The sequence below is a fragment of the Mycosarcoma maydis genome, chromosome 7 (assembly GCF_000328475.2).
Source record: "Mycosarcoma maydis chromosome 7, whole genome shotgun sequence".
NCBI classification, from domain to species: Eukaryota; Fungi; Basidiomycota; class Ustilaginomycetes; order Ustilaginales; genus Mycosarcoma; species Mycosarcoma maydis.
The window spans coordinates 853,593-880,779 of NC_026484.1; the positions used below are offsets into that span (position 1 = coordinate 853,593).

General features: G+C 55.0%; 12 protein-coding genes and 2 non-coding genes across 14 annotated transcripts; 7 read left to right on the forward strand and 7 right to left on the reverse strand.

Annotated features, from left to right (window-relative positions):
- Window positions 1-65: 65 nt before the first annotated feature.
- Window positions 66-1,930, reverse strand: UMAG_11945 (putative hexokinase; the record flags this gene model as incomplete). The annotated part of the gene is made up of 2 exons (XM_011391268.1): window positions 66-1,517; window positions 1,835-1,930. 2 exons carry the CDS (start codon window positions 1,928-1,930, stop codon window positions 66-68), a joined length of 1,548 nt encoding a protein of 515 aa, XP_011389570.1.
- A 1,574-nt stretch (window positions 1,931-3,504) lies between these two features.
- On the reverse strand, window positions 3,505-5,088 carry UMAG_11946 (putative UDP-galactopyranose mutase; the record flags this gene model as incomplete). Its single annotated transcript, XM_011391269.1, has 2 exons — window positions 3,505-4,935; window positions 5,008-5,088. 2 exons carry the CDS (start codon window positions 5,086-5,088, stop codon window positions 3,505-3,507), a joined length of 1,512 nt encoding a protein of 503 aa, XP_011389571.1.
- A 1,539-nt stretch (window positions 5,089-6,627) lies between these two features.
- Window positions 6,628-8,973, forward strand: UMAG_03095 (DNA repair/recombination protein Rec2; the record flags this gene model as incomplete). Its single annotated transcript, XM_011391150.1, has 1 exon — window positions 6,628-8,973. The coding sequence occupies one exon, from the start codon at window positions 6,628-6,630 to the stop codon at window positions 8,971-8,973; it is 2,346 nt and encodes a 781-aa protein (XP_011389452.1).
- Window positions 8,974-9,283: 310 nt separating this feature from the next.
- Window positions 9,284-12,253, reverse strand: UMAG_03096 (putative importin-alpha export receptor; the record flags this gene model as incomplete). Its single annotated transcript, XM_011391151.1, has 1 exon — window positions 9,284-12,253. One exon carries the CDS (start codon window positions 12,251-12,253, stop codon window positions 9,284-9,286), a length of 2,970 nt encoding a protein of 989 aa, XP_011389453.1.
- Window positions 12,254-13,075: 822 nt separating this feature from the next.
- Window positions 13,076-13,849, forward strand: UMAG_03097 (uncharacterized protein; the record flags this gene model as incomplete). The annotated part of the gene is made up of 1 exon (XM_011391152.1): window positions 13,076-13,849. One exon carries the CDS (start codon window positions 13,076-13,078, stop codon window positions 13,847-13,849), a length of 774 nt encoding a protein of 257 aa, XP_011389454.1.
- A 423-nt stretch (window positions 13,850-14,272) lies between these two features.
- Window positions 14,273-15,574, forward strand: UMAG_03098 (HSP70/90 family co-chaperone CNS1; the record flags this gene model as incomplete). Its single annotated transcript, XM_011391153.1, has 1 exon — window positions 14,273-15,574. The coding sequence occupies one exon, from the start codon at window positions 14,273-14,275 to the stop codon at window positions 15,572-15,574; it is 1,302 nt and encodes a 433-aa protein (XP_011389455.1).
- Window positions 15,575-15,796: 222 nt separating this feature from the next.
- On the reverse strand, window positions 15,797-18,802 carry UMAG_03099 (uncharacterized protein; the record flags this gene model as incomplete). The annotated part of the gene is made up of 1 exon (XM_011391154.1): window positions 15,797-18,802. The coding sequence occupies one exon, from the start codon at window positions 18,800-18,802 to the stop codon at window positions 15,797-15,799; it is 3,006 nt and encodes a 1,001-aa protein (XP_011389456.1).
- A 459-nt stretch (window positions 18,803-19,261) lies between these two features.
- On the forward strand, window positions 19,262-19,612 carry UMAG_11947 (uncharacterized protein; the record flags this gene model as incomplete). Its single annotated transcript, XM_011391270.1, has 2 exons — window positions 19,262-19,442; window positions 19,527-19,612. 2 exons carry the CDS (start codon window positions 19,262-19,264, stop codon window positions 19,610-19,612), a joined length of 267 nt encoding a protein of 88 aa, XP_011389572.1.
- Window positions 19,613-19,769: 157 nt separating this feature from the next.
- Window positions 19,770-20,401, reverse strand: UMAG_03100 (uncharacterized protein; the record flags this gene model as incomplete). Its single annotated transcript, XM_011391155.1, has 3 exons — window positions 19,770-19,880; window positions 19,964-20,314; window positions 20,399-20,401. 3 exons carry the CDS (start codon window positions 20,399-20,401, stop codon window positions 19,770-19,772), a joined length of 465 nt encoding a protein of 154 aa, XP_011389457.1.
- A 384-nt stretch (window positions 20,402-20,785) lies between these two features.
- UMAG_16057 lies at window positions 20,786-20,890 on the forward strand. The gene is made up of 2 exons: window positions 20,786-20,821; window positions 20,855-20,890. It is a non-coding gene; the product is annotated as a tRNA-Cys (tRNA).
- A 379-nt stretch (window positions 20,891-21,269) lies between these two features.
- UMAG_11948 (ubiquitin-like protein HUB1) lies at window positions 21,270-21,771 on the forward strand (the record flags this gene model as incomplete). Its single annotated transcript, XM_011391271.1, has 3 exons — window positions 21,270-21,315; window positions 21,466-21,548; window positions 21,679-21,771. 3 exons carry the CDS (start codon window positions 21,270-21,272, stop codon window positions 21,769-21,771), a joined length of 222 nt encoding a protein of 73 aa, XP_011389573.1.
- Window positions 21,772-22,012: 241 nt separating this feature from the next.
- Window positions 22,013-22,114, forward strand: UMAG_16058. Its single transcript has 2 exons — window positions 22,013-22,048; window positions 22,080-22,114. It is a non-coding gene; the product is annotated as a tRNA-Gly (tRNA).
- Window positions 22,115-22,329: 215 nt separating this feature from the next.
- On the reverse strand, window positions 22,330-25,569 carry UMAG_03102 (uncharacterized protein; the record flags this gene model as incomplete). The annotated part of the gene is made up of 1 exon (XM_011391156.1): window positions 22,330-25,569. The coding sequence occupies one exon, from the start codon at window positions 25,567-25,569 to the stop codon at window positions 22,330-22,332; it is 3,240 nt and encodes a 1,079-aa protein (XP_011389458.1).
- Window positions 25,570-26,169: 600 nt separating this feature from the next.
- Window positions 26,170-26,655, reverse strand: UMAG_03103 (putative ribose-5-phosphate isomerase; the record flags this gene model as incomplete). The annotated part of the gene is made up of 1 exon (XM_011391157.1): window positions 26,170-26,655. The coding sequence occupies one exon, from the start codon at window positions 26,653-26,655 to the stop codon at window positions 26,170-26,172; it is 486 nt and encodes a 161-aa protein (XP_011389459.1).
- Between the last annotated feature and the right edge of the window lie 532 nt (window positions 26,656-27,187).

A 27,187-nucleotide genomic window follows, 5' to 3' on the forward strand; every position in this document is an offset into this window, starting at 1 on the left:
TTGAGTTTTGGGACCCGAGGCGAAAAAAAGACTTTCGATACAAAACGGATCTGCTTTTTGCCTTTTTACACATCGGCGTACTTGCCCTCCTCCTTGCGTGCCTTGGTCATGGCAGCAATGATGGCCGATCCTACACCCGAACCGTCTTCAGCCTGGTAGGTGCGAATGTTGCGCCCCTTTTCGCCAAAGATATCCTCGAGCGCCTGGTGCAAGCGGTCGGCGAATCCAGGATATTTAGAGTAGAGCGAACCGTCGGCACCCACACCGCATCCCTTGTCCAGGTAACCCATCTTGGTTACCAGCGCAGCGATACCGCACGAGCTCAGACGCGCCGATCGTGTACCGATGAGTTTGGCCAGCTTGCGGAAGAATTGCCTCTCCTCGATCGTAGTGTCGATACCAAAGAAGTGTGTAAACAGACCGGTCACAGTCAAAAGCTCGTCCGTAGGGTCGGATTCAATCAACGACAGGAAGGCCGTGTCGAAGGCGTTGGTCTTTTCCAGCTTGTACGTGTTCTGGCCCAAGAAGAGCGTACCCTCGTCGATCAGGTCGCAGATGCACAGTCGGAAAATCTCGCCCAGGTAGAGACCGGCGATCATCTTTTCATACGACTGCTCGTGTGGCTTGTTCGAGTGAAGGTCAATGTGTTCGTCGTACTTGGTTCGGATCTCGGCCATGTGCTCGTGCTGAAACGAGTCAAAGGCGCCGTACTCGCAGTTGATGGCCATGTCCTCTTCCTCGGGGAGGCCGAGGTGCTTGATCTTGGGAATGTCCTTCATGTGCTCCATGTAGGCGGCGTTACAGCCGGTACCAAAGATGCAGGCGATCCTGGTTTCGCGGTTGACATAGTTAGAGGCGATGAGCGTTCCGGTGGTATCGTTGATGATCGAGACCATCTTGACAGGCAAATTGAACTTGTCAAGCGATTTGCGGAACATGGCAGCGCAGTCGCGGCCTTCGGTGTTGGGGTTGCCGAAGCCTTTGGTCCATCGGACGAGCTTGCCATGATCGATTTTGTCCTGCTCCATCGGGTAGCTGAAGGTGAATCCGAGCGCAAGCTCCTCTTCAAGGATGACGTCGCCGTTTTGGTCGCCAAAGTGGTCCTTGATGAAAGTGGCCAAGCAGTCGGCACAAAAGTCAAAGAGTTCCTGACCTTCGGTCTGCTTCTGCTCCTCTGTGAGACGGAATTTGGACTGTGTAATCTCGAACTTTCCGGCGCCCTTGAGAACAACGTGGCAGACACGCAAGTTGGTGCCACCGAGGTCAAGAGCGAGGTAAGAGCCGACCTCGTCACCGGTGGGCCAGCCAAAGACATAGGCAGGGAGCATGGGCACGGTCTGACCATCCTTCTGAAGACCCTCCTCAAGGACTCCGACGAAACGATCGGTGATCATGCGCAGACGCTGAGGCGTGATGGTGAAGAGCTTCTCGAAACGCTCGTAGGTCTGCTTGAGCTGTTCCTCGTGCGCATGTGGGTTTTCCTCGTGCTTGTGGGAACTGGTGTGCCATGAGGCGATCTGTTTGGTGAGCGAGGATTTGACGAGAGAATTGAGCGTCAGCGCTGCACGCTCCACACACAGTGAGAGACTAGCTTGGAGGAGGTACGACATTGTAACGATAGGCGAGAAAAAAAAGGAGGATAACAAAGTAGGCGAAGAGAGTGACCAGATGGTTGGTGTTTCGAGGGAGCAAGTCGAGATGGCAAGGCCAATAGAAGTGCAGTTGAACGATCGCAGCTCGTGCTGATCGGCTCAAGAAAGAGGCGCGTAGAAGTGGCAGAGGTGGACTGTGCGGCAGGGGAAAAGAGGGCAACGACCAGCTAGCTAGTACTCACATGAGTTTCGAGCTTCTCGGTACCAGAGCCTCGACGCTTACTGGCAAGCGAGATGGAGCCGCGGCGGCTGCTGCCTTTTTCGGAAGAGAACGACATGCTTTGAGCAGAGAAAAAGTGTTGACAGCCGAGAGTTCCAAGAGATCGAAAGGTGAAATCGAAAGAAACGGAGCTGAGAGGTAGAGCGTGAATGATAAGCTTGTTGAGACGAAGACTGCTGAGCGCAGCATCAATCAAGAATCGTGAATATTCGCCGATGAAAGGCGAGTGATGGAACAGAGGCAGAAAGAGCAAGACAGAAACGCAAGTGAGTGAGCAAAAGCGCGATGTGCTTGTGTGATGACGGATGGAGCGTCTCGCCGCCTGTAGAATGCTGAATGAGCAGCTGATCGGAGCGAGACGATCAGGTGAGTTTCATCGAGACTTACAGCACTGGTCTGCTACTCTTGGCTGAACAAGAGAACGAAGGAAGAGCGAGGCAACGCAACGAACCACGGTGTGCGAGATGGTTGCGCACTAAAGGGAACACGGGACAAGCGTAATGGAAGAGTTGTCACCCAAAGGTGCGAGAGCTGAACAGCCCTCAGGGTGCAATCACTTTAATCAAATTCACTCACATCTCGCCTAGCCAGAAAAAAAACAAACAGCAGCAACAGCAGCAACAGCAGCGCGCCACAGAGGGTGCACTGATCAATCGATTTACACTGCTCACTCATCCAATCGTGAATCTCACTACCTCACTCACCCCACGCCACTCCCTCACTCAATTCACGATTCGTGATTAATATTCGTGATTCGTGATTGTGATTACGGTGTGACGGATCGGCAAGCGCAATTCACGATTCTGCGACTTGTGACTCACGACTGAAGCGCTCGCTGATTTTCCATTCACGATTCGATTCATGAGATCACAGTCATGATCCACGAATCGTGTGCGCATTCACGATTTGACAACTGCTCTTCCTCCACACTCAAGCTCGTGACTGTAGTTGGGAGCATATACACAGCAGCCACATGAGCTGCTTACACACCGATCATGATACGGCTCATGCATACAGCGCCATCTTGAGAGATCGAGCAAGATCAGAAACGTCGGAACACGTCGATGACTGGACTGCCACGTGTGACTGACTGGATTTCCAAAACGCTTTTCTTCTGGTTCATGGCAGACGGGTTCGCAGGTGGTGGATCGGTGGAATCTCGGTAGAGCGTCCAACATCAACTAAGTTCGTGCTTGGTTCACTCAATTCTCACATTCCCTTTGTCACTGCAAACTCCCCCCACAAAAAATTCTCTCTGCTTTGCAACCCCCCACTGATGATCCCCGCTTTCCGAAACGCACGTCTAGGATCAAAAAGCCCAAAAAGTCACGAGTCTCGCCGAGGATTCTCCCTCTTGCGTCTCATCTCTTGATTTACTCGTGGTGTTCTTTTGCATTCAGTGAAACCACAAGCTGACACCATCTCACCACACACAGTCACTTATCCAATGTACAACACATCCACATCCACATCCACATCCAGCCTCAGTAGCTTTGGCATGCAAACATATTCCCTTCTAGTATATTGTGTCCGATATTGCGACCGACATGGTACAGCGACGCATGCAAAGCGTGCATGTGTCTGAACGTCCTGAATGTTTGCGGGCGACACGCGCGCGTGCTGACGCCCCATCTACTTGGTCAGACGGAGCTCGTGGTTGCGTCGACCGTTGACCCAGTCCGGGTTGAGCAGCGTCAGCTCGGGAGTGCCCAGAAGAGCACGGTTGACAGCTTCCCATCCAAGCGCCGACGAGTGGTCCTGGTTGCCCACCTCGTACTTCCACGATCCGAATCGGCCACGGCTGTAAATGTCGTGTTTCTCGAGCGCCGGCAGCAACGTGGCCAGCGCAGCGTCACGTCCGAGCGAAGGTGTCGGGTAGCCGGGTGTGAACTTGCGGTGGTAGGTCGACACAATCTCATCGTCGGCATTGATGAGGTTTGTGTTGATGCATCCCTGGATTGTCTCGGCTAGAATGGTCTGTGCATCAACGGGTTTGAGGTGCGACTCGGAGACCTCCATCATGAGCGACCAGTAAGGTCCCTCCTTGGCGTCCTTGGATGGCGTGCCCTTGGATGGGTCGGCGTACTGCAGCGTTGGCAGCTTGACGTCGGCCTGAGGGCAGTTGTAGGGCGAGTAGTTGGAGAAGATGGTGGCGCGGTAGAAGGGGCAGTCGTCTTCGGGGAAGTAGAGCCAGCACTTGTCGCCGATGCGCGGTGGCAGCGAGCCACGGATGCCGATACCAATGACGTGAGTCGACGACGACACGAGGCCCTCCTTGACAGCCGCCTTAAGCTGAGCGTGGTTGTCCTCGGCAGGGAGCTTGATGTTGTCGATCATAAAGTCGAGCTGCATGGTGCTGATGAGGTGCTTGTACTTGATGCTCGAACCGTCTTCGAGTTGGACAGTGTGAGCCACGGCGTCGACCGTCTTGACTCGCTTATTAAACTGCAGCTTGTCCTGGGGCAAGGTGCGTGCGACGGCCTTCCAGATACCGCCAGTACCGTCGCGTGCGGGGAACTTGAACGTGGCGTTGGGGCCCCAGTTACCGGCGACCTTCTTGTTAAGCGTGTTGGAGACGACGAGCTTGAGCGAGGGAGCGGCGACACGCTCACCGAGCCACTTGCACTGCATCATGGTGGTGGGAACGGCCCACACCTTGAAGTTGTAAGGGCGCATGAAGAGGTCGGCAAGACCCACGCCCATCTGGCGCAAGATCCACTCGTCAAAGTTGGCGGGAGGCGACTTTGCGCGTACACGCTCCTCGGCGGCGTCGATCATACCCTCGATACACTTGACCTGCTCGGGGACGGGGAGAACAGAAATGTTGTTCTGGTAGGGGTAAGGCACCCAAACGTTCTTGGAGCGAACGTACGAGACGCGCTGGTGTTCGTACCAGTCGTCCTTGTTGGGGAGCGCCTCCTGAATCATGTCGTCAAAGTACTGGTAATGCGAAAAGATGACGTGACCGCCGACGTCAAAGAGGAAACCCTCGTCGGTAGTATCGGTGGAGGCAAGACCGCCGGCCTCCTTGTTAGCGTCAATGAGGAGCCATGGGCCGTGGTTCTGTCGGGTAAGAAGCGCGTTGTCAGCTGGTGTTTTTGGCATAACGATTCGTTGTACAAGTGCAACACTTACGAGTTGGTTGAGGCGCTTGGCAGCACCCAGACCGGTAGGACCGGCTCCGATGACAAGAGTCTCTACTTCGGTGGTAGACATGATGCTGTGGCGGTTGATAGGAGGTGCGATTTGCCAACGTGGGGGGGACGGAGATGGTGGGGGAGAGAAAAGCAAGTTGAGGATCAAATTACGAAGCGAGATGAAGGTATAGAGATTGAGTCCAGTGTGTTGGACAAGGCTCAGAATCACGAATTTTGGAACGCGCGCACGGCACAAGTGTAACAAAGCGGCTGGCGGCAGTCGTGAGTTACGTGTGCAGTGTGCCAGCTAGACCGCCACGCAGTCCGTGCGACAGAAACAGTCATGAGTGTGACACACACACACTACTTGCTTGCGCATTCACGATTCACGAATCGCGATTCACTCACGACTCACGACTCGAGCCTGACAGCCGCCACGAAAATTCACGATTCAGTCGTAAGTAACAGGCGGAGGATCGACGCACGACGCGCCACATCCACCAGCCGCAAGATTTTTTTCGCTTTCTTTTTCTCCCCCGTCTCTGCGGCGGCGCATTCGGTGAGAGAAGCGCCCACAGAGCGTGTGTGCACAAGCAACACAAAGCAAAGCAGAGCAGAGCAAAGCAGAGCAGAGCACAGCAGAGCAGAGCAAAAATATCGCAGAATCTCGAAATTTGAAATTTCATGATTCACGACTGAAACGGCACAAGAACAATCGTGAATGAAATCACGTTAGTGAAAGTGAAGAGACTAACTAACTTGACTAGCGTGTTGCTTCCAGGAGTCGTGAGTGGATCTATTGTATAGTAGTGCTCGTGACTGCACAGCGTATCGTCACCTCGAGTCGGCACATGTCAGACAGCTGACACAGGATACTCGTGCTCCAGCACAACCTTTTGTTTAATCACCTCGACACGCACGACGGTTGCTTTGGCTCTGACGCTGAAGGCGACCCCGAAAGCTCGGAAAGCACGCCGACACTTGTCTTGTGCTGCATCGCATTTGTTTCGGCTCAGTCGCTGGTCAGGGCTCGTTGCGTGCAATCACGAGTCACCAATCACGAATCGTGAATCATGACTCGCGAACCGTGAACGTCAGCTGCTGCATGTTTTGACCGTTCGCCGAGTCGGTTTGCAGCTCAAGCTTGACTACCGCAGGCATAATTCTACACTTTCCTCGCATCCCTTGCCCGCGCTTCCCACACGTGCTTGTTCCGCCGGAGAGAGACGTTGCCGATCTTGTCCCGATCACATAACGGACCGAAGAAATGAGTAACAAGTTCCCCGATCCGCGTCCGATCGTTCTTGCGGTTGACGTGGGCGTCGCGTAAATGAGCCAAGACCAAGACCACCAACCAACACGCAGCAAGCGTCACACGTCACGCGTCACGCGTCGCTGCGACTCAGCTCAAATCACGAATCACGAATCACGAATCACGAACGAATATTCACGATTCTGATGTGGAAGCGTAAGGAGAAGCAGATTAGGTGCTGGTAGGAGCACCTCAACAAGCTAGCCGCCTTGTCGTGCTCATCCCAGTCTTCCACAGCCCCAACCATCGTAGCGGCTGCGCATCGCCACGAATGGTTGCGACTCACAGCTTTGCACGTGCTAAATCATGACTGGCATCGCGATCGCCGATGTTGGCTGCATTTCGAAACGCATCAAGGCGTGCTGTCGTCGAGCAAAGCTCTTCAGTACCGACGAGATCCTCCTCAGCCCACCGCAGCAATTGGCACACGTGTTGCGCATATCCCAAGCAGATGCCGATCTGCTTCTTCTCCAAGTGGCCACGGCATCTGCTCCACCTCCCATCTCGGTACTCGATGCGCTCAATGGCAAGCTTCCTGCTACCAACCTGGACCAGAACTTCTTTGACGCCGTCGCAGCTGCTGACGATGACGACGACGACAATGATGATGACGATGACAAAGCCGATTCCGGTTCGGCCGACGCTTCAGACACGAGCGATGCGGATGATCAACATCTCAACGACGCAAGGTTTGCATCGTCTTGCATCGTGCCCCCAACACAGGGGTACGATGGCAACTTTCCCGGCGCACAATGCTTTGTCTACGATTCCGATGCCGGCTCGGACAGTGATGCACGCAGTAGCATCGACGCTGTGATGCACGAAGATATCGAGCTACCGTCCACCTTTTGCCGTCCACAAACACCACAAACCCACGATGTTGCCCGTGACGAGCATCATGATGGGTATCTTTGCGATCCCAAAGTTGACCACGCCTCGGTCGCCAGAGACGTCTTATCGCTCGGACGCCAACGACATGTATTCTCAAGCGGCTCCCGAGAGCTCGACGACCTGCTAGGCGGTGGGGTGCGTTCCGCTGTGCTCACCGAGCTCGTCGGTGAAAGCGGCTCTGGTAAGACCCAGATGGCTATCCAAGTTTGCACTTATGCCGCTCTCGGCTTGGTTCCGCTGAGCCAAGCTGACGATCACGACAAGGGCAACAACACATTTCAATCCAGGACTTTCGTACGAGACCCGATACACGCTTCGACCAAAGACGACACACTAAGCGACATTCTGCAGAGCTACGGCATGGAGCCCTCGATTGGATCTCACCGCGGTATGGGCGCGTGCTACATCACATCTGGTGGCGAGCGCGCAGCGCATTCGATCGTGAACCGAGCTCTGGAACTTGCAAGCTTTGCTATCAACGAACGCTTTGATCGCGTCTATCCGGTCTGCGATCCTACACAAAGCTCGCAGGACGCCGATGGGCGCCGCGACGCATTGCTGGCCAAGGCACAGCAGCTTGGTCGTCGACAAGCGCTTGCCAACTTGCACATAGCCTGCGTCGCTGATGTCGAGGCATTGGAGCATGCTCTCAAGTACAGTTTGCCTGGCTTGATTCGTCGATTGTGGTCGAGTAAGCGTCAGTCGGGCGTATCGCGCGAGATTGGCGTTGTGGTGGTAGACAATCTTCCAGCGCTTTTCCAGCAAGATCAAGCGGCAGCGAGCGATATCGACTCGCTCTTCCAACGCTCAAAGATGCTAGTCGAGATCGCGGATGCGCTCAAGCGTATCAGTGCTGTACAATGGCGTGGCGCTTCAGATTGTGGTTCCTCTGCAGGTAGAGCGGTGCTGGTGCTGAACCACGTCAGCGATGCGTTTGGAATCGACAAGCAGATTGCACGGCGCTTCGTATTCGACTCGGCGCACCGCATCCGAACGCGTCGGTCTCATTTTGCACGCAACGATCCTGGCACATCAAGTCAAGCGCCAACCTCGGCATTCAGCGGTGGCACTGGATCGGCGTTACCCGACCAGCCGCTAGCGATGGATGTGGCTAGCCAGACTGCGTTCACCAGCGGGCTGCTCGCCTCGATCGCGCCTACGCTGGCGGAAGCGGTTGGCGCACGCGAGCTCGACTCGGCGTGCGCTTCCAACGATGTGCCGCTCCGCACACTTGAAGCACGCACTGCACAGCTCGGTCAGACCTGGAGCAACCTGATCAATGTGCGCGTGTTTCTGTCCAAAACGCGCGCCAGGATATGCATGCGCGACGATCAGGCACCAGCATGCGAGCCAGTGCGCCAAAACACCAATCAACGTGGTACGGCGAGCAAGTCGCTCATGAATACGGTGCGCAAAGCGGCGGTGGTCATCAATCCATTTGGCGCAACCATGTTAGACGTCGGCGTCGACAAGAGCGCGCTGAGACAGCTACGGTTTGTCATTACGCCGCGCAAAGCGGTGCATGTGCTGAATGCGTATCCATCGACAGTGATGCATGCCATGCATGCGACCGCTGACAGCACGCCCGCTCCAGAGTCACAGCAGCAACAGCGCGCAGCAGAGCGCCACCCAGCGGAGCAAGAGGACGCCGATCAAGACCTCTTCGGAGAAGCGCTGCAAGAGCATCACTGGCTAGCCATCGACGAGCTCCAATCGCACACCACCGCGCGTCCGACTTCCCGAGCCGCCCAAGCTGGCTGAGTGAAAGATTGACTGAGTCATCTCACGTCTGCGATCCAGAATCCTTCGTATTTCTACACACATCACAGGATCGTGTTCGTATTCGCGATCATATCGTACACAACTCAAGTTATTGACGTTGAAATGCATTCGTGATTCACGCTTGTAGCATGCTAGACGCGAGGCAAGTCTCTTTGGCGCTCATGTTTAAGCTGGCACAGGCACGAGCGTCGATTCGGGAAAATGGAAAAAAGGAAGAACGGCACCAAGATTGACTGTGTTTAAGTTGAGAGCAAATCGACAACAGTGAAGCATGCTACAAGTTGTCGAGCTAGGCGCCGATCTGCGCGTCCCATGATGCTCTCAGCTGCGGTTCGACGGCGTTCCAGATGTGCGACCATGTGTCGTCGCCCACCTGTGCTCTGAATTGGTCGAGCGCGGATTTGAACCAGACCTTGACTTGTGCGCCGTGGAGGATGTGCTTGGTAGCGTCCGATTTGATCGTTTCGCTGGCGGCCAATTTGGTGAAGCCGGTCTGGAAGCCTGCAGCATGGTCTTCGTCGGCGAACAGCAGATCCACGTCTTGCGTCTGCGTCGCCGAGCTGGGCGTGAGCAGCAACCGCAACAGCGCTGCGAGCAATGTTGGCAACACGCTCACATTCGGCGCTCGACGCATGGCCGATGAATTCACCAACAAGCTCGCAAATCCCACCGAAACCACCTTCCTCTGCCGCTCGCTCACATTGGCCAGTTCAGGCGCAATGATGGCCTGCGCAATCTGCGCAAACAGGCCTGGCTGAACCGCATCGAACATGTCGACTGCATAATCCGGTCCCTTGCCTTGGCTCAACGCCACGATCGACACAAAGTGGATCATCGCCTTGACCAGTTTATCCGTCTTGCTCTGCTGCAACCTGGTGAGCAGCAGAGTGAGCACTGCGCGTTTGTACTGCTCGAGGTCGGCGCTGTCGACGGCGACAAAGAGCGTTTCGAGCAGCTCGAGTGCAAACGCTTCGTTGATGCGCGTCGAGATGAGCTTCTGGTAGATGCCGAGCATGGCCGACAGCTGGCCTTGCGCGACGATGCGCGGTGCATCTTTGGCGAGAAACGCGCGCACAAGCCGGACGAGCGCCGGTACATTGCCTCGATTCTCCCAGCACGCCGGCGTCAGGATGGGCGGCAGCAGCGACGTGTACGCCTCGGGCAAGCCTTGCGTATGTAGCTCGAGCATCTGCGATAGCATCTGAAACACGTATGGCTGGAATTCGGCCACGTCCTGCGACAGGATCATGGTGAAACTCGGGAAGAGCTGTGCCTCGAACGTCGACAGACTGTCGGGTTGCGCCGAGACCGTGAACCGAATCAGCGCCGAGATCGACTCGAAGAGGAACTGCGAGAAGCGTGGATTGGAGGGGTTCTTGCTGATCTCGGACAGGATGTTGGCGAGGTGTGTCAGGATGACACGGTGCGCGGGCGCGATGGCTTCGCGTACTGTGGCGAGCATGCGCATCATGCACTTGATCAGGTAGTCGTTCTCGGCCAGTTTCTCGGGCGTTGTACCGCGTTCGATATTGCGCAAGAGCGCCATGAGGATAGTTTCGGCAAAAGGCTCCACGTCGTGCGGCGTGAAGAGCAGGCTGCCGTCCCTCTTGAGCGAGAGGACACGCTCGATGGTGATAGCAGCGTACGAGCAGGTGACGTACTGCGAGCTCTCGAGATGTTGCACTAGCAGTGGTAGCACCGAGACCAGCTGGTCTTTGGTGAGCTGGTTGCGGAACGTGTAGAGGTACTTGATCGCGTCGACCTGCAAGATTGGGCTGGGCGAGTCGTCGGAGCTCGACTGAAGATCGGCAAGCACGTTGTCCGAAAAGAAGTCGACGACGTTGACCAGCTCATTGGTTGATGTGACGCCGTGCTGCGCAGTGGACGATTTCGAGGCGATCGAAGTGAGCAGGTAGATGGCGGTGTCCTTCTGCTTCCAGTTGGCGTGAGGGTCGGCGCGGTACTGGTCGAGGTACTGGTTGATATACCTGCCGACGATCGCGGTAACTTGGTTGGCGAAAAACTCCATGAGCGATGTGCAAAATTCGGAAGCGGCCTTCCTCCTGGTATCGGCCTCGATGGAGGTCTCGAGATCGCGACGAATGTATTCGATCGGGTTGTCCTCGAACAGCTCCTCGTCGGCTTCACGAATGGCAATGTTGGGCAAGATGATGGCGGTGCACAGCTGCTCGAGCGTCTGGGTGGACTGGAACATTTCGCGCTGACTTCCCATGCGCACAACGGTGGAGAGGAATCCGACGGCCTTTGAGACGAGCGTGTCGTACTTTTGCGAAAGTGTACATGTGCCGAGCATCTGCCAGATGGCCTGGACAAAGACGGGAAGCTGCGAGAAGGCGTCGAGGTACCTCTTGGCATATAGCTCGGCGATCTCGCAGATGGTGCTGCGGATGTGTTGGAGCGAACAGGGCTCATCGGGATCCGAATCGAGCTCGGGAGGTGACTGCGAGATCCAACGCGCGAGAATTTGCATGATAGGATCCATGTTGTCTTCAAACTGCGGAGGCAGATCTTGGCTGGATAGGTCGTAGAAGACCTGGAGTGCCATGTTCATGGTGTCTCCAAGCACTGCAAGGTAGGCGGTGGGTGTAGCGGGATCGAGTAGCCTTTGATCTGTGCGTTTGAGCAGTTCGAGGTGTGGTAGGGCAAACTTGGCGAGCACATAGTTGATCTCGCTGTAGAGAGAGTCGGTTCGGAAAGCGGATCTCCACCTGTAGAAGATGGAATGAGCAGTACGAAGGATGCCGAGGACGAGCTGGTCGTCTTGACTGGCAAGTTTGGGGGCAAGATCATCCATGAGGTTGGGCCAATCGTGCGGAAAGTCTTTTTCGGCGACGAGAGCGATAGCCTCTTCTAGCTGGGTTCGTACGTTGGTGGGCGCAGGAGGAGTTGCGCCTGTGCTTGTGGAGATGGTAACGAGCAAGGGGAGGATGGACTGTTTCAGGGCGAGCTTGTCGTGCTCATTGATGGGCGATTCGACTGCGGATTCTTCGGCGGATTGCTGGTCCCATGCAGACTTGCATATGTTTTTGAGCTTGATGGCGGCCGAGAGACGAACCGCATCATTGCTAGGCACGAGCACGTTTTGGATGATGGCAATGAGGATCTGAAGGAAGCCGTGCTGTGACTGTGCCTGTGTAAGCTGATCTTCAGCGTTTTTGCGCTCGACTGGGTTGAGTGTCTGAGCGAGCAGATTGCATACGAGCTGTACATGCTCTCGAGACGGCGTAGCTGACGCCATGGCGGTGGTATGCGTATATGTCGGTGAGTGCGCTGCTGATCAGGATCGAATCTGAGGAGGGACTGAGGAGGGGCTGAGGAGGAGCGAAGGAGGAGCTGAGGCTACTCTGTGATGGTCTCTGCGAAGAAGCAAAAACAACACTCACTCACCACTCATTCACGATTCGCACGCTTCCATCGAATCAGATTGAATATTCGTGAATATTTGCTCAACTGTGTGCGATTCTCTATCAACTTGTTTAGAATCGTGAATCGTGAATGTTTCGGCCTGCACTCCACAAACACGAAACCAACCATCAAGAATCACGAATAGCAGCAACAGCAGAACAACACTCGTGACCTTTGTTTCTTGCTTTCTCTCTTTTCTTTTCTTTTCTGATCCGTTTGGGTGTTCGATCACGCGCACGAGTAACGTGATTGTGATTGTGATTGTGATTGTGATTGTGATTGTGATTGTGATTGTGATTGTGATTGTGATTGTGATTGTGACTGTGATTGTGACTGTGATTGTGACTGTGACTGTGATTGTGATTGTGATTGGTGATTCGTGATTGTATGTGTGTGTGCGTTGGGTGGTTCATGGTTGACTTTGATTTGGCACATTCGTGGTTGATTCGTGATTTGTTTTTTGGAGGAATTACACAAACCTCATGACGGAATTCACGACTCACGATTATTCATGATTGGGCAGCGTGCAAGCGAGGCCCAACTTCGTGGTTCATTCACGGTTGCCACCACTCGACTCGTGACTTGACGTCTATTCGTGATTCTTGTTTCTTGTCATCATCGACACGGTTTATCGCAACGTCAGCTGTCACTCGCCATGCTACGCACATGCGTGCGTTTGGGTCTGTTCCAAAACATCGCCAAAACGCTGCGAATCGGCAATGCAAAGTACATTGTAGGTCACGACCTCGCTGGCAACTCGTATCTCGAACTACCCTCCTTATCCGGCTCGACTGATCCACGACACACACGCCGATCCATCCAATGGGCCGAGAAGCGCGAGCTGGGAGACTACGATCAGCGATCCATTCCCGTGCAGTGGGTCATGTGGCTGCGTCACACGCGACGCCAAGCTCCCACCATCGAAGAACTCGTTCAAGACCGCCAACGTATCGAGCTCACCCAGGCCAACGCAGCCAGACTCGCACTCGAGTACCAGCAGAGCAAAGAGCGAGAGCAGCAGTTGAGAGCGCAGCAAAACTCGCTCCACCTCCAATCTGGTGCGCCTACACTGTCCACCTCGGCCGTCATCGACGAGACGCTCGACGAGCACACCGACACCAGACTAGCCCAACAAGCGCAGGAGTCCCACGCAAGCTTTGAACCCCAACGCACTCCCGATCAAGACGTCTGGGCCGCGAGTCGAGCGAGGCTGGCTGCCAAAGCTCAACTCGATGCCTCCCTGCACGAGCCACTTCCAACATCAGCCGAAGCGCAACAGCTCCCCGAAACGCTTCAAAACGCAATCGACCGCAGAGTTGCGATAAGAGCAGGCAGAGACGAACAGGAAGCAGAGAGACAAAGGGCTCGCAGAGAAATGTCCAAGTCGCCACTGGATGCGTTTGTGCCCATGCCAAAACCACGCAGCTGAAGCGAACCAGCCTCAATTCCAGCATCCACCTCATCCCTTCCACCCTCTGAGTGCATCGCATCACATCGCCTGGCTTGCGCGTTGCGTTGAGAGTGTCCATGTCACCAATCACACCGACAGTGTACGGCGGCTACAACAGCGACCAGCTCAAACGCCCTATGACCCTGAATGAGCGAGCGAGCGAGCGAGCGAGCGGTCGATCGATCAATCTCGGAATTCGGACCAGGCAAACGAAAAATGGTGAATGCCGAATGTTAAAAGTCGTGAGTGTTTTTACAGCGAGGGAAAACAAAAAGGAAAAAAAGCACCGAAGGATTCACGATTCTGATTCTTTCCTCCACAACACCACACTCACGACTCGTGACTTGTTGCATTCGTGATAATCGCATTTGCTCTTTTGCTTTGCTCTCATCTTGACCCATCATGGCCGTCATTGAAGCCATCCAAGAGTCGACATGCTCTCAGCCGCAACCTTTGAGCACGAGCCGAGCACCGCTGCCCAAACCACCTCCTCGATCAGGCGATTTTAGCTATGCGCAACCCTCGGATGGCGCGCCTCGCGATCTGGAATCCACACTGAAATCGTGGGATTCCGTTCCGCTCTTCATGAAGGACCTTGGCTCTGGCTCTTCGGAAGCGGCCAACGATACTGCTCTGGAAGCTTTGCAGTCGCTTGCGTTTGACGGATCGCCCGACGAGGTAGCATCCAACTTCAAGTCGCAAGCCAACGACTACTTCAAGGCGAAACGGTACCGTGAAGCATTGGGTTTCTACACGCAAGCCATCGATGCCAACCCCGCCGACCAAACGTTGCTCGAGACGCTGCATGCTAACCGTGCAGCGTGCCATCTGGAACTGCAGAACTACGGCGCTACATTGAGAGATACGAGCAAAGTGCTCGGATTGAACGCCAACAACGAAAAGGCCTACTACCGAGCCATCAAGGCGTTACTGGCGTTGGATCGATACCAAGATGCGATCGAATGTGCCAAGCTAGGCTTGAAAGTCAACGCGGCGAATTCGGCTATCGCTTCGCTCAAGCTGCAAGCCGAGCAGAAGCACAAGCTTGCTCAGACGAGGCAAGAGGAAAACGCCGAGAGGAAGCGAAGGCAAGATCTGCTATCCAAGGCTCTGCAGAACGCATTCTTGGTTCGAGGCTTGTGGTTAGAAACAACGCCTCGACCACCAGACAATCCGCAAGCTGCGCACTTTGATGTGCAGTCTCTACGCGGTACAGCTTCGGATCCCGAGATGCCCTTGACAACAGCCAAGGCCAAGAGCTGGACACCACCGGATGTGATTCGCACACCACTCGTGCTTCCGGTCTTCTTCATCTACCCGCAATATGCACAGAGCGACTTGATCACCGACTACCACGAAGATACGCCGTTGTCGAGCTACCTCTCCACCATGTTCCCCACCGAAGCGCGCGGCTCGCTGCGCTGGGATGTGAACGCGGAATACTACGACACCAACCTGCAAGTCTACGCCACCACGCGAAAGCACAGGCTGCTCAAGCTGGGCCGCAAGCTCTGCTTGCGAGAGATTATGGACCAAGCTTTCCAACAGGCCGATCCTGCTAAAGGCGAGCACGCGGTCCGCGATAGAGACGGCCTCATCATGCGCGACGGCATCCTCAGCTTGGTCGTGCTTCCCAAAGGCAACGCCGAGCAGGCGTGGGTGCAAAAGTTCAAGGCCGACAGACAAACTATTCTGAACAAGTAGCTAGCCATCTCACCACACACTTACACCTCTTCCTTCACAATGCGTATCAGAGTGCCGATTGTCGCCCGATCGCGTGCTCATGTGGTTCCGCGTTCCGCGTTCGAGAGCGCAACAGCAAAGTGTTGCAACTCGCAACCGCGATCACAGTGCGTTGATGTTATCGTAAAAAAAACGTCACGCTGCTTGCAATTGCATGATTGCATGAGTGTGAATGTATCGCGATCAAGCCTGTGTATGAGGCTGAAAGGGCTGTGACGCCGTGGATGCTTGACCGGTTGCGCTTGTCTCTGGGCGCGTTATGGTGGAGGCGGAGGAAGCAAGAGCTGGTGGTGACTGTGGCTCGGTATCGAGCAGCAGCATGGATCCTTGGGTAAAGCTAGGTGGCAGAGGGATGCTGGTCGACGATTCGTCCCATGCTGGCATGTCGCCATGATGAGCTTGCGCGGTTGGTTCCACGTCGACCTCGAGGTGGCGTGAATCGAGAGCGCTGGCATCGAAATCGCGCGCTCGCTCGTGTGTGTGCGCTGTGACCTGCTCGAACAGATCATCGGTCGAAAACAAACTCGTGCTTGGTGCAGCGTCGAAATCGCGCATCATCACCGTCGCAGCACCAACGCCACTTTGTTCATCTTGCGCGCTTGGAGTGGCGTCAAACATGGCAAATTGATCCTCCAACTCCTGGCGCGAATCGTCGAGTGCATTCGCTGACGACAGCTTGGCAGCTTCCACCTGCGCCGCCATTTGCACGCCCGAGTAAGGAGGCGCTCGATTCGACGCATTTCGCAGTCCCAGCTTGCGCTGCGCTCCTTGCGTTGCACCCGCATCCGTCGTACCTCGCGCACGACGTGTGCGTCTAGATCCACCCGCACTAGCCGTATCTTGGATGATCAGCGTATCGCCCGCTTCGGCTGCTTCTCTCGCCAAAGCTGCCAGCTCGTCCAGCTCGTCCATCGGGCTGGGTTCTCGCTCACCTGGTACCGGTACCGGCGGCGGCGCGAATGGTCCGCCACCACCACTGTCACCATCACCACCACCATCACCATCACGATCGCCGCCGGTGGCTGCTGCTCGCCGAATCGCTTGCGAGGCATCTTGTCTCATGCGTTGCTTTTCATCATGCAGTCGGATACGTTGCTGTCTGTGTCGCTCCAACTCGCTCTCGTGCGCCTGGTGCGCATCCCAGAGTGCCGCTTTTTTCCTGATCTCGGCTGCGTCGGCCAAGTGGTGCTGCTGCTGTTTGTGCGCCAATGCACTCTGCGCCTCCAAGCGTTGCAGCTTGTTCTTCCACGTTTCGATGCCAAGCTCCAGCATGGACCTGTGCAGAGCCAGACCGTCATCCAACTGTGCTTGCAAGCTGCGTACCCTCTCGTGCGCAGCCGACGCAGATGCCTGTGCGCTCAGCGCCGATGCTGAAGCACGCTCGTAGAGCGAACGTACAAAGTCGTGTTGCGATTGCGATTCCGCGAGCTCCTTTTTCAACGTGGTTTGCGTCTCGGACAGTGTCTCGATCTCGCGCGACGCCGATTCGAGCGCTGATTGCAGCCGTACAATCTCGACGCGTGTCTCTTCCAGTTCGTCCTGGTCCCCCTGCCGAGTAGCATCGACAAGCGTACCTGCACGCCCACATGTGTCTGTGCCTTGTTCAGCATTCCACCTGCGTCCATTGACGTCGAAACCAACACTGTATCTTCGGTCATTCCGCAAAACACTCGCCAGACTCTCTTCCAGCTCATGCACATCAAACGTCATATTGACCGTATCGAGTAGCAGCAAGATCGCGACTGCACCGCGTTGAGAGACGCCCGATCCAGACGAGCAAGCCTGCGATGCCTGTGTCTGCTGCGTCAATTTGCGCACAACATCCGACGTGATCGCCGAAACCCCACCGCCCGCTGCAGTTGATCTTGAGCCGGATGGCGCAAACACGAGCAGATCCATACACCACACTTTCTTGGTGCGCAGCAAACCGTCTTCCTGCGTTTCCGAGTCGTCATTGTTGTTGCTGCTGTTCTGTGACTGCGACTGAAACCGTCTTCGCGGCGATCCACGCTGCGGCGGCGCGGATGACTTGGGAGACGAAGCGCGATCGGCGCGCAACACAAACCGTTCGATTTCGTCCTTGAGGAATCCAGGAATCTGCGTGGATTCGTGCACCAGTTCGACGATCTCAGCTCGAGGAAGCGCGGACCAGCCTATCGAGACGCTCGACGACAACGTGCGAGATGCATCGCTTGTGCCAGTTGCGCCAGTGGATCGCGGTGCCGGCTCATGCATTGTCGTGTTTGTAGTTGGCGGAAGAGCCGGTGTTGCAGAACGAGACTCTTGTTGCTGCGACGCGATGGGCTGGCTCGGGAGTAGCGCGTCAGACTGTGCATCCGGAGGCGGACGAGTCGCAGCAACGCTGGCAGCAGCATCCGAAGCAAAAGCCGGCGTGGACTGGATCGGAGAAGTAGCACCCGCAATCACTGAAGCTGCAACAGAAGATCCGCCTGCACCTTGACGGTGCACTTGCTGTGTTCGAGAGAGTCTTGTGTTAAGTAGCGAAGGCGAGAGTTGAGAAGCTGCCGACTCGCCATACAGATCGTCGAGGTCGTACCGCTGATCCACATCCATGTCCAGGGGTATCTGTCCGAGCACGTGTTGACTTGAATAGTCGGGCATGTTTGGGTTGCTGTTCTCTGCTGTCAATTCAGGCAGGATCCACGTACCGATACGCGGAACGTCGCAGGCATTCCTGGTTGACTGCACCTCTTCAGCAGGCGAAAACGACTCGACGGGTGAAGATCGCTCGACTTGGCCAGGCTCAGCTCGCGCACGATCGCGAGATACACCCGATTCGGCTACTTCGAGATCCATGCCTGTGGTGTCGTCCAAGTAAGGCTCAAAGACGCGCGTCGAGATGGACGGCAGCGGTCTCAAGCTGGAGGAGGTATCGGTGCCTGGTGCGCACAAACTCGGAGCATCTTCGGCTCGCGTGGAAGCCACGTAATCGGAAGCGCTCAAAGATCGGAGCTGTTGAGATTGCGAGTCTTGTAGTTGCGAGTCGAGCTGGCTCGACGTCGGATTCTGCCCAGGCGCAACTGTAGAGCAAGATTCGGTCATGTCGATATACTCTCTTGGGGCAGGATTGGCGCGCGACTCGCGACCATCTTGGAAATCTACGGATCGTTTGCGTTTACGTTGTACATCCTTGGGTACAGCTGAAGAGTTCGATTCTGAATCCGACATGTCGCCAGCATCAAAGCTCTACGCTCTCTTGGTGGATCGAGGTGATAGCGGATGCTCGAATCGACCAAGACAAGCAAGCAAGCGTCCAAGGTTGATTCTGTGTCCAACAACGAATGTGATTCACGATTCGGATCGTGCACTTTGGTCGCCCCGACGCAGGTGTATCTGGCCCGACTTCCGACTTCCCACTTCCGAATGGTGAATGTGTAAGGTCGGAACATGAACATGGATATGGGAACGGGAACGGGAATCGCGATTCGTGATTTGGCGTTTCGTATTTCGGTTTGGATGTCAGGTCGGCGAGTTGTGAGTTTGGCATGTGGTGTTGAGTTTGCATGTTGGTATTCACGATTTGCACGACCTTGTTGATATACACCGACCTACCTTTGCTGCGTGCAACAAATACGAATGCTGAGCACACTTGGACGGCTCACGCGAGCACAGCCATTTCGGCTGACCATGTATACGGGCACAGACTGTCAGCTGTGCCAAGTGATGCAGCACGAAATCATCAAAGCTTCCAAGACGGTGCCGATCGAATTGAGCATGTACAACATTCGAGACGATTCGTTGGCCGACGTGCATACGTGGAGACGCAAGTATCAGTACGACATTCCTGTGCTGCATTTGGGAGACAAAGGTGAGCAGAGCAGCATCAGGCTCTCCCGCTTGCAAAAACAGTCTCGAAGCTGACCTCATTTGGGATGACACATGGTACACACAGAGATCTTTCGACATGGCGTGACGGCGCAACAGCTGATTCAGAAGCTGCAACAAGAGTCCGAAGAGGCAAATGCAGATGCGCGCTGATCGTCATCATGATATCCCTCGAAAACTTGACTGTGACAGCATGCGATGATCTTGATTGCACTCAAAGACGACAAAGGTGCTGACGGCACATGAGAGTACAAGCGGGTATACGATACATCATACTTCGAACACGTCACATGGTTCATCCATGAACCGACTACTGGGTACCAGTGTTGGGATCCTGCAGAACAACGAGCAGATACTTGTCGTTGGGGGTGATCATGATTTCGTACTTTTTGGTTCTAACGCGCAGAAAGCCTAGCTCGTCCTGTCAAGACACAATAGACAACGATGAGAGCGTCAGAGTCCATCTTGTTCGTCAGCTTCTTTATTGGCCGGCGCGGTACTTACCGAATCGTCGATTGCCTTGATATCCCTCGCCAAGCTCTCGACGCTGCTCTTGACCAGTCTCGTGACGCTCTTTAACAGTTCTGCGCGTTGTTTTGCACCTGGTCCGCTCGGATCAAACATCTGGCCTCCGCTTCGAATCACCAGTCCATCGTGACGGCTGAGCACCAGACATCCCAAAACGCCCTGGTGCGACGAGAGTCGTGTCAACGTCGCCTCGATCTCAGCCGGTGGAGTCGATGTCGAAGATGAGCAAGGCGGCATCGGCGATTTCCGGTCTGGTGAGAGCGGCCAAGACGAGAGTGGTCTCGGATTCGGCCCTGTCTCGATCGACACGTGCGTTCCGGACTCGGTCTGTAGTGGCAGCAGCCAGCATGCGCGTCGACGTTAACTCTCAGCGTCCACCACAAGTGTTTTCGCTGCAAAATCAAAACTTACCATTGTTGAACGATGCACTGAGCGCAGATTGGTGGCGCTGCTGCTACTAATGATGGTGATGATCGCGCCGATGGACGCTGCTGTTCCACCTTTATCTAGGATCCATGTGACACACCCAACGTTGGGTCTTATCGCTCCACATTCACGATTCACGATTCACGATTCACGATTCACGATTCACGATTCACGATTCACGATTCACGATTCACGATTGTGACTTCATGATTATTTGTGAATCAAGCACTAACTTGATTTTTACGATTCGTGATCACGATTGTGCGCGTCATCGGCGAGGCAGCCAAGTCTTCATCACCTGACTTTATTTCACGGCTCTCAGGTAAATGAGTGCTACATATATGTCTAGCAGTTAGAACTCTTGGCACATCAGTGGGAGAGGCTTAGTGGTTTGGCGTGAGATTGCAACGTATCTTCGAAAAGAGCGGCGCCCTTTGAAATATCTTGAGGTCGTGGGTTCGATTCCCACCTTCCACTCGTGTTTTTTTTTTATTAAATTCGGTTGTCCACAGTCCGCACCGAAGGAAAGGCAAGTCGGACAGAAGGACAGCGTGGAGAATGGAAATATATACGTTAATTACGATTGTATTGGTGATTGGCACGCCCCAAGTTTTTCGGTGGTGCACGGAGCCAACCCTTCAATGCACCAACCACCACATTGTTTGGGTGACACTCAGAGTACCACACTTTGCTACATATCTGACTTTGCACGCCAACGAAGAGGAACGGCGCTGACGCTCGTACGCCACAAGAAGCTGCACATCGAAACTGTACCAACGTTGAGGACGACGACGGCTGCTGGACACTTTGGTGGTTGTTCTGTGTGGACCACGCTCTGTCCCGGTATAGCGTCAAGATGCCGATGATCGAGGTGCTAGCGAACGATAGGTTGGGCCGCAAAGGTGAGTTGCTGTCAAACATTCGCATGCGAGTATACGCGGGAGAGGCAGAGCGGATTTGTTCGCTGTGCTTTGGGGTATGCGTATGTTACTGACCGCGTATTGTATCTGCTTGGGATGGGTATGCGTGCTGTCACGGCATGCGTTTGCTAGTGCGAGTCAAGTGTTCACCAGAAGACACGATTGGCGACCTGAAAAAGTTGATCGCCGCTCAGACCGGCACACCTCCACAAAAGGTTCGTATCAAGCGCCTCGTCCCATCCAACTGTACTCGTCCTCTTTCAAGTGCATCCATCGAGTCGCATACCAGTCCAACATCGAAACACTGACTCTATCCACCTCGTATTCTTCTCCTCCGCCGCACAGATCATCCTCAAAAAATGGTATACAGTCTACAAAGACCACATCACCTTGGCCGACTACGAGATCGCCGATGGCTTCTCGTTCGAGATGCACTAGTTTCCTCGCTTTCCCGCTCGGAAGCGAGCCATTTCGAAACAATGCATGTCCCGTTCGACCTGCGCAACAAGAAGCAGTGTGACACATACACATGTGCTAGCAGCGCCATGCGAGTCCACGAGTGCAAGTTCAGGCAGATCGTGTGAGAGAGACCCAAACACAATGACCTGTCCTCCAACCACCGATGCGCTGCTTGAAAACAGTATTCACAATGTCAACAGTTTGCCGTCCAAACGTGAAAGCATTGGTAGTGTAGTGGTATCACGGGACGTTGCCAGCCCGCCTTCAGTGAAGGTCCGACCACGAATTCGTCCCGACCGGGGTTCGATTCCCCGTCAATGCATATCTTTTTGTCCATTTTGATTCTGTTTGACAGCTTGGATTGCTTGTAAGTTAAGTTATTTTGTTTGACACAGCATCAGCCAGCGCTCATCCACAGCGAGACCGAGTTTTTGCTCGCACAACTCTAGAGACATTCGTGATAGCAAAGAAGAATTTGATTAATGATCAATCAAAGACGAGGATGAAGAGGTGAAATCGGTAGGCAAGGTGGGCAAGTTAGAGGCGCAAAGCCTGCCTATACTGTACGAAGCCGAGAAGGTTTTCGATAGCTTCTTGAGCGCTTTCTCTGAGGCTGGGATGTTTTCTGCGATCGATGTGTTTGGCGAGTGCTTTGCAGTTGAAGACGGTGAGTCTGATTCGGGAAAGCAGATTTTGGTGACGGAAAGCGAGCGAATCGTAGTGGGAGGATTCATCGGCGTACGTGTCGATGATGCCGTTGATGGCGGCTACCATGCTCTCGGGAGTGGTGCCAGATGTTGAGTTGGAAGCCGCGTCAGCGATGGATTCAAGAATCGAGACGAGGAACGCACCGATGTGCGCATTGACCGATGCGTTTATCTGAGCCGAACGCGCTAGCGTAGAGAGCGTCAGGATACATTTGACCCGCATCGCGTCGGAACTCGCCGAGGCATAGCCAGACTGTAACGCCACCACGATCTCGCTCTGTACCGCCGCAGCATGCGAAACGTCGATCGACGACGTGGTCGAAAGCGGCAGGTTGCCTTCCAACAAGCGCGCTATCGACCACATGCCTCCAATACACGTCTCGACCATCGTCAACCCATCACATCCTTCGTCGGCGTGCAAACCACCAGTGACACCACTGACACCAACGTCGACATTGTTGACATGCGTGCCTAGACCCGCCCCGGCCGAGGCGACCGCAGGAACACTAGCGCATCCCTTGGCGATCTCGAACAGGCTCAGCCACACACGTTTGAGTACGTCGTTCTGCGGTCCCGCGTGGATCCACGTGCGAAAAGCACCGATCCGACGTTGCACTTTGGCATCCGTGACGGGCTGCGATGGTGGAGGTGGCGAAAACGTCGCCAGACGCAGCAGCAGATTGTTGAGCACCGAGAGCGAGCGCAAGTGGAGCGCGCGCAGCACGCCTGATGTCGGCTTGTCGCTCGTGCTCAACGTAAGCGACGGGAAGGACGCTTCAAACGGTCGAGAAAGCGTCAGAAGCGCACTCCCAAGCGATCCGTCGGATGTGCCAAACATGCGGCTCAGTACAGGCGCATATGCCTGGAACGGCAAGCTACCATTGCGTTTCACTGCATCCGCAAACGTGTCTTGCGCGCAGCCCACTCCCATATCGTCATCATCCGCGCCATCGTCCGACTCGATTCGCTCACCATGGTCAAACATGTCCATCTCCTCCTCGTCTTCGTCGTCCTCCTCCGCCGCATCTGCATCTGCCTCCGCATCCGCATCCGCATTCTCCATCCACTCGTCTGCATCCTCTTCTCCACCACCGGTAGCATGCGCATCTAGACTACCCGCCATCTCGGCGAGCACCTCGAGCGCCAGCATCAACGTCTGCGCCTTCTCCTCGGCTTTCGCCTGCATCTTGGCCCTCAACACCGACTCGTCCGTATCCTTGGCCGTCGATTCCAGCGCCACAGCCTCGCTCGTGTCCCCGCGTCCGTCCAGATCGTGCGCGAGTTTCGTCATGTCCACGCCGCAAAGCAGACTTGTCAGCGTCGGCAGTAGCAAGCTTTCTTCGTACGTTTTCAACGACACCGCTGTGGCTGGAGCACCGTTAGCACCGTTGCCACTGGCTGCATTGCCGATCGGCACAAAGATGCTGGACGATGTCATGGTAGAGGCAGCTACGCTGCCGTGCTTGCGCGACTTGGAGCGCAACGCAGCAGCAGCTTTCGAATCGACGGCAGCCGCGAGGTTACGCAACACACCGGCGCAAAGGACACCGAGCATGGTAGATTGCGAATGCACGTAGCGCCTGAGTTTGTGCAGATCGCTCGCGTCGGTTTGCACGCAAGCTTCGAGCAACGAGAGCGCCGACTGAATCGAAGCGAGGCAGCGTGTCGCCGAGGCCGGCTGTTGGTCGATCGACTTGGGCACAGCCAGTGCCGCTAGCGCCGGTTTCGCACCTTTCTTCTTGCAAGACTGTTCCGACGACCGACGTGCCAGCATACCATCGATGAAATCCGGCTCGCCTCCGTCGGTGAGCGCACAAAGTGCGTTGCCCGATGCCAGAGCGAGGTCAAGCAGCAACGAGAGCTCCTCGTTGGTCAACACGCCGAGCGTCTCTGCTGCTGACGAGGATGCACGAGCTCCATCGGCGCCAGCCGTGGAAAGCACCGCAGCAGCTCTGCAACCGAGCGCAACGCTAGACGAAAGCCATGCGGCAAGTCCTTGCCCGCTGATCTCGTCGACGGCGCAATCGACCACGTCTTGGTCGATCCACTTCCACGTAACGAGCTTGATGAAAGCCTTGTCGCCCGACTCACACAGACACCAGACGAGGGTGACCAGGTTCTCGGCCATCTCGAGCAGGCCCTTTCGCGTGTTGGAGTCGAGGCCGATAAACGGTTCTGCGCTGCGATGTGCCGTGGATGCGGTGCCAGTATGGATGGCGTCGTTGGAGGATGAGTCGCTGCTGGCCGAAAGGAGCAGCTTCTGTTGGTCTTGGGCAGAAAGGCCTTGACCAGCGACCTGTTCAAGCGTCTTTCCAAGCGCAGCAGCGAGCTTGGTAGCGTGTCTCTTTTGCTTCTTGTTGAGCTGGTCGAGCGGTATAGCTAGGAGCGCGCATTTCGCCTCGAGGTCTTGCTGCAGGGTGGGGGTGTCGTCGACAAACGAAGCGGAAGGGTTGCAAGACGAGCTCTGCGACGAGCTGGCATCGAAACCGAAAGCGTTGCTAGCCCACCTCATGGCGGAAAGGATAGTGGAGATGCCGCCCTTGTTGACGATTTGGTTGCGAACCTCGATGCCCGAGTCGACGCAGAGGTTGCGCAGGGCGCCGCTGGCTTCGCGCCTGACATCGACCTCGGTATGAGACTGAAGAGCCAGCAAGAGTCTGCCGACGATGTTGTGCGAGAGCAGAAGTTTACGGTTATGTTTGACCTGCGCAGCCGACTGGGTTGGACTGACGGTAAGAAGCAAGGATACCGAGGCGAGCGACCATACCTTGTCGGCCAAGCTGATGGGCTTTGATGCTGACGCCGCGGTGGTTCCGGTGTCGGAATCGGGAGCGGGGAGGTTGGAGAGAAGAGGAACAATGTCCTTGGCAGGTGCTGAGGGTACGGCGCTGCTTGCGTTGGCGATTTTTGTGGCCTGCTGAAGCACATCAAGGGTGGCAGACGAGACGGAGGACGGCGAGGCATGTGTGCTATTGGAAGCGGAAGCGGAAGCCGAGCCGGATTTGGAGAGCGGATTGTGACGATGCAGTTTGCGCTGATGGCGCTGCGGGTCAAAGCCGGATTTGGGCATGTCGGCGGTGTGGTCACGATCAACACCTGGAGTATTGCCAACAAGAGACGGAGGTGGAGGTAGTAGCAAAGACAGGTGAGAGTCGTTCAACGCTGAGAAGAAGCGAAAAAAAAAAACCTCCCCAAAAAAAAGTTGTCAGAAGAAATTTCGACCCACATTTTTAATCGTGAATATCGTTTAGCATCGTGAATATGTTCGTGTGGAGCTAAACCAAATTCACGATTCGTAACGTAATCGTGAATCGTGAGGTTGTTGGCCAAGAATGTTAAGTTATAATACGACTTGTTGACATTGGAGGAATATTCGGATTGATGATGTAGCCAATCACGAATGTGAGCATGTACAAAGGACGTCAAGGAGACCGCATGGGCCCGTTAGTGACAAGTTGGTATCGCGACAAGCTCAACATGGACTGACAGCACGGACGATCCATGTCTTGGTGACATGGGATGCTAGAAAGGAGAATCTATGCTTGGATTCAAAAGGAACAAAATATAAAAAGAGAAGAGGAAACGAAAGCAAGTAGAAGCAAAACCTGGGGGATGGGGGGGCATTGAGATGCCATGATATGTTTACGTGAGATGGTCGATTGAGTGGGCTCTACTGCTTGTCAGCGGCGTGCTCGTACGAGCAGATGGCCTGTACCTTTGCAGCGGAGGCGCTCGAGGCGTCGAAGCGGTAAGAGAGCCACTCCTTTGCGAGCTTTCTGGCGAGCTCGAGACCGATGACGCGCTGACCCATGCAGAGTACTTGCGCGTCATTGGAAAGGATCGCGCGTTCGACCGAGTACGAGTCGTGTGCGGTAACGGCACGGACGCCGTTCACCTTATTGGCGGCAATGGCGACACCTAGACCGGTACCGCAGATGAGAAGCGCACGGTCAACCTCACCGCTGGCGACCTTGCGAGCAGCGGTAACGGCAACATGGGGATAGGCAGTCTTGTCGGCGTTGGAAGGGACACCGACGTCGATCACGGATTCAACGCGAGCATCCGCCTCAAAGTCTTTGATAAGTGCGTTCTTGTAGTCGACACCGGCTTCGTCGCAGCCAAAGGCGATCTTCCACTTTTGTTGAGGTGCGGCCATGATTGTAAAGTCTTTCTGCAAGTGCGTATGGGATGTGTTGGTGATGGTAGTTGTACAGGATGAAAGAGTCGGCTCGAGTGGTAATTGAATGATCCGAGCGCAGTCACCCCATTCATGATTTTTGCCACCGTCACATTCCAGGATTCACGATTCGTGATTGGCAGTAACGAGTGACAGTCGTAGTGGCCCAGCATTCGTGATTCGTGATTGCTGAGCGGCGACTTGAAAGTCTTGAGTGTTTCTTTCGGCGTTTCCGATTGAAGGTTAAATGTGAATTGGGGGATTAATTGAGTGAGATTTTGTTTTTGCGTGTGGAGTCGGTGCGTCTCGCACGTCGGCGTATGACGCCCGTGACGGCGCAACTGCAAACAGGCACATAAGGCTGCCTTGTGCGTATGCATGTCTGAAATGTACAGTCGTGCGTACTGTACATAACTAATTTTATTATAAATAATTACTCGCGAGTTGAATACAAAACAATCACGAAGATTTCAGTGCGAAGAAAGGCACGGCGACTTTGGATTGTCACTCG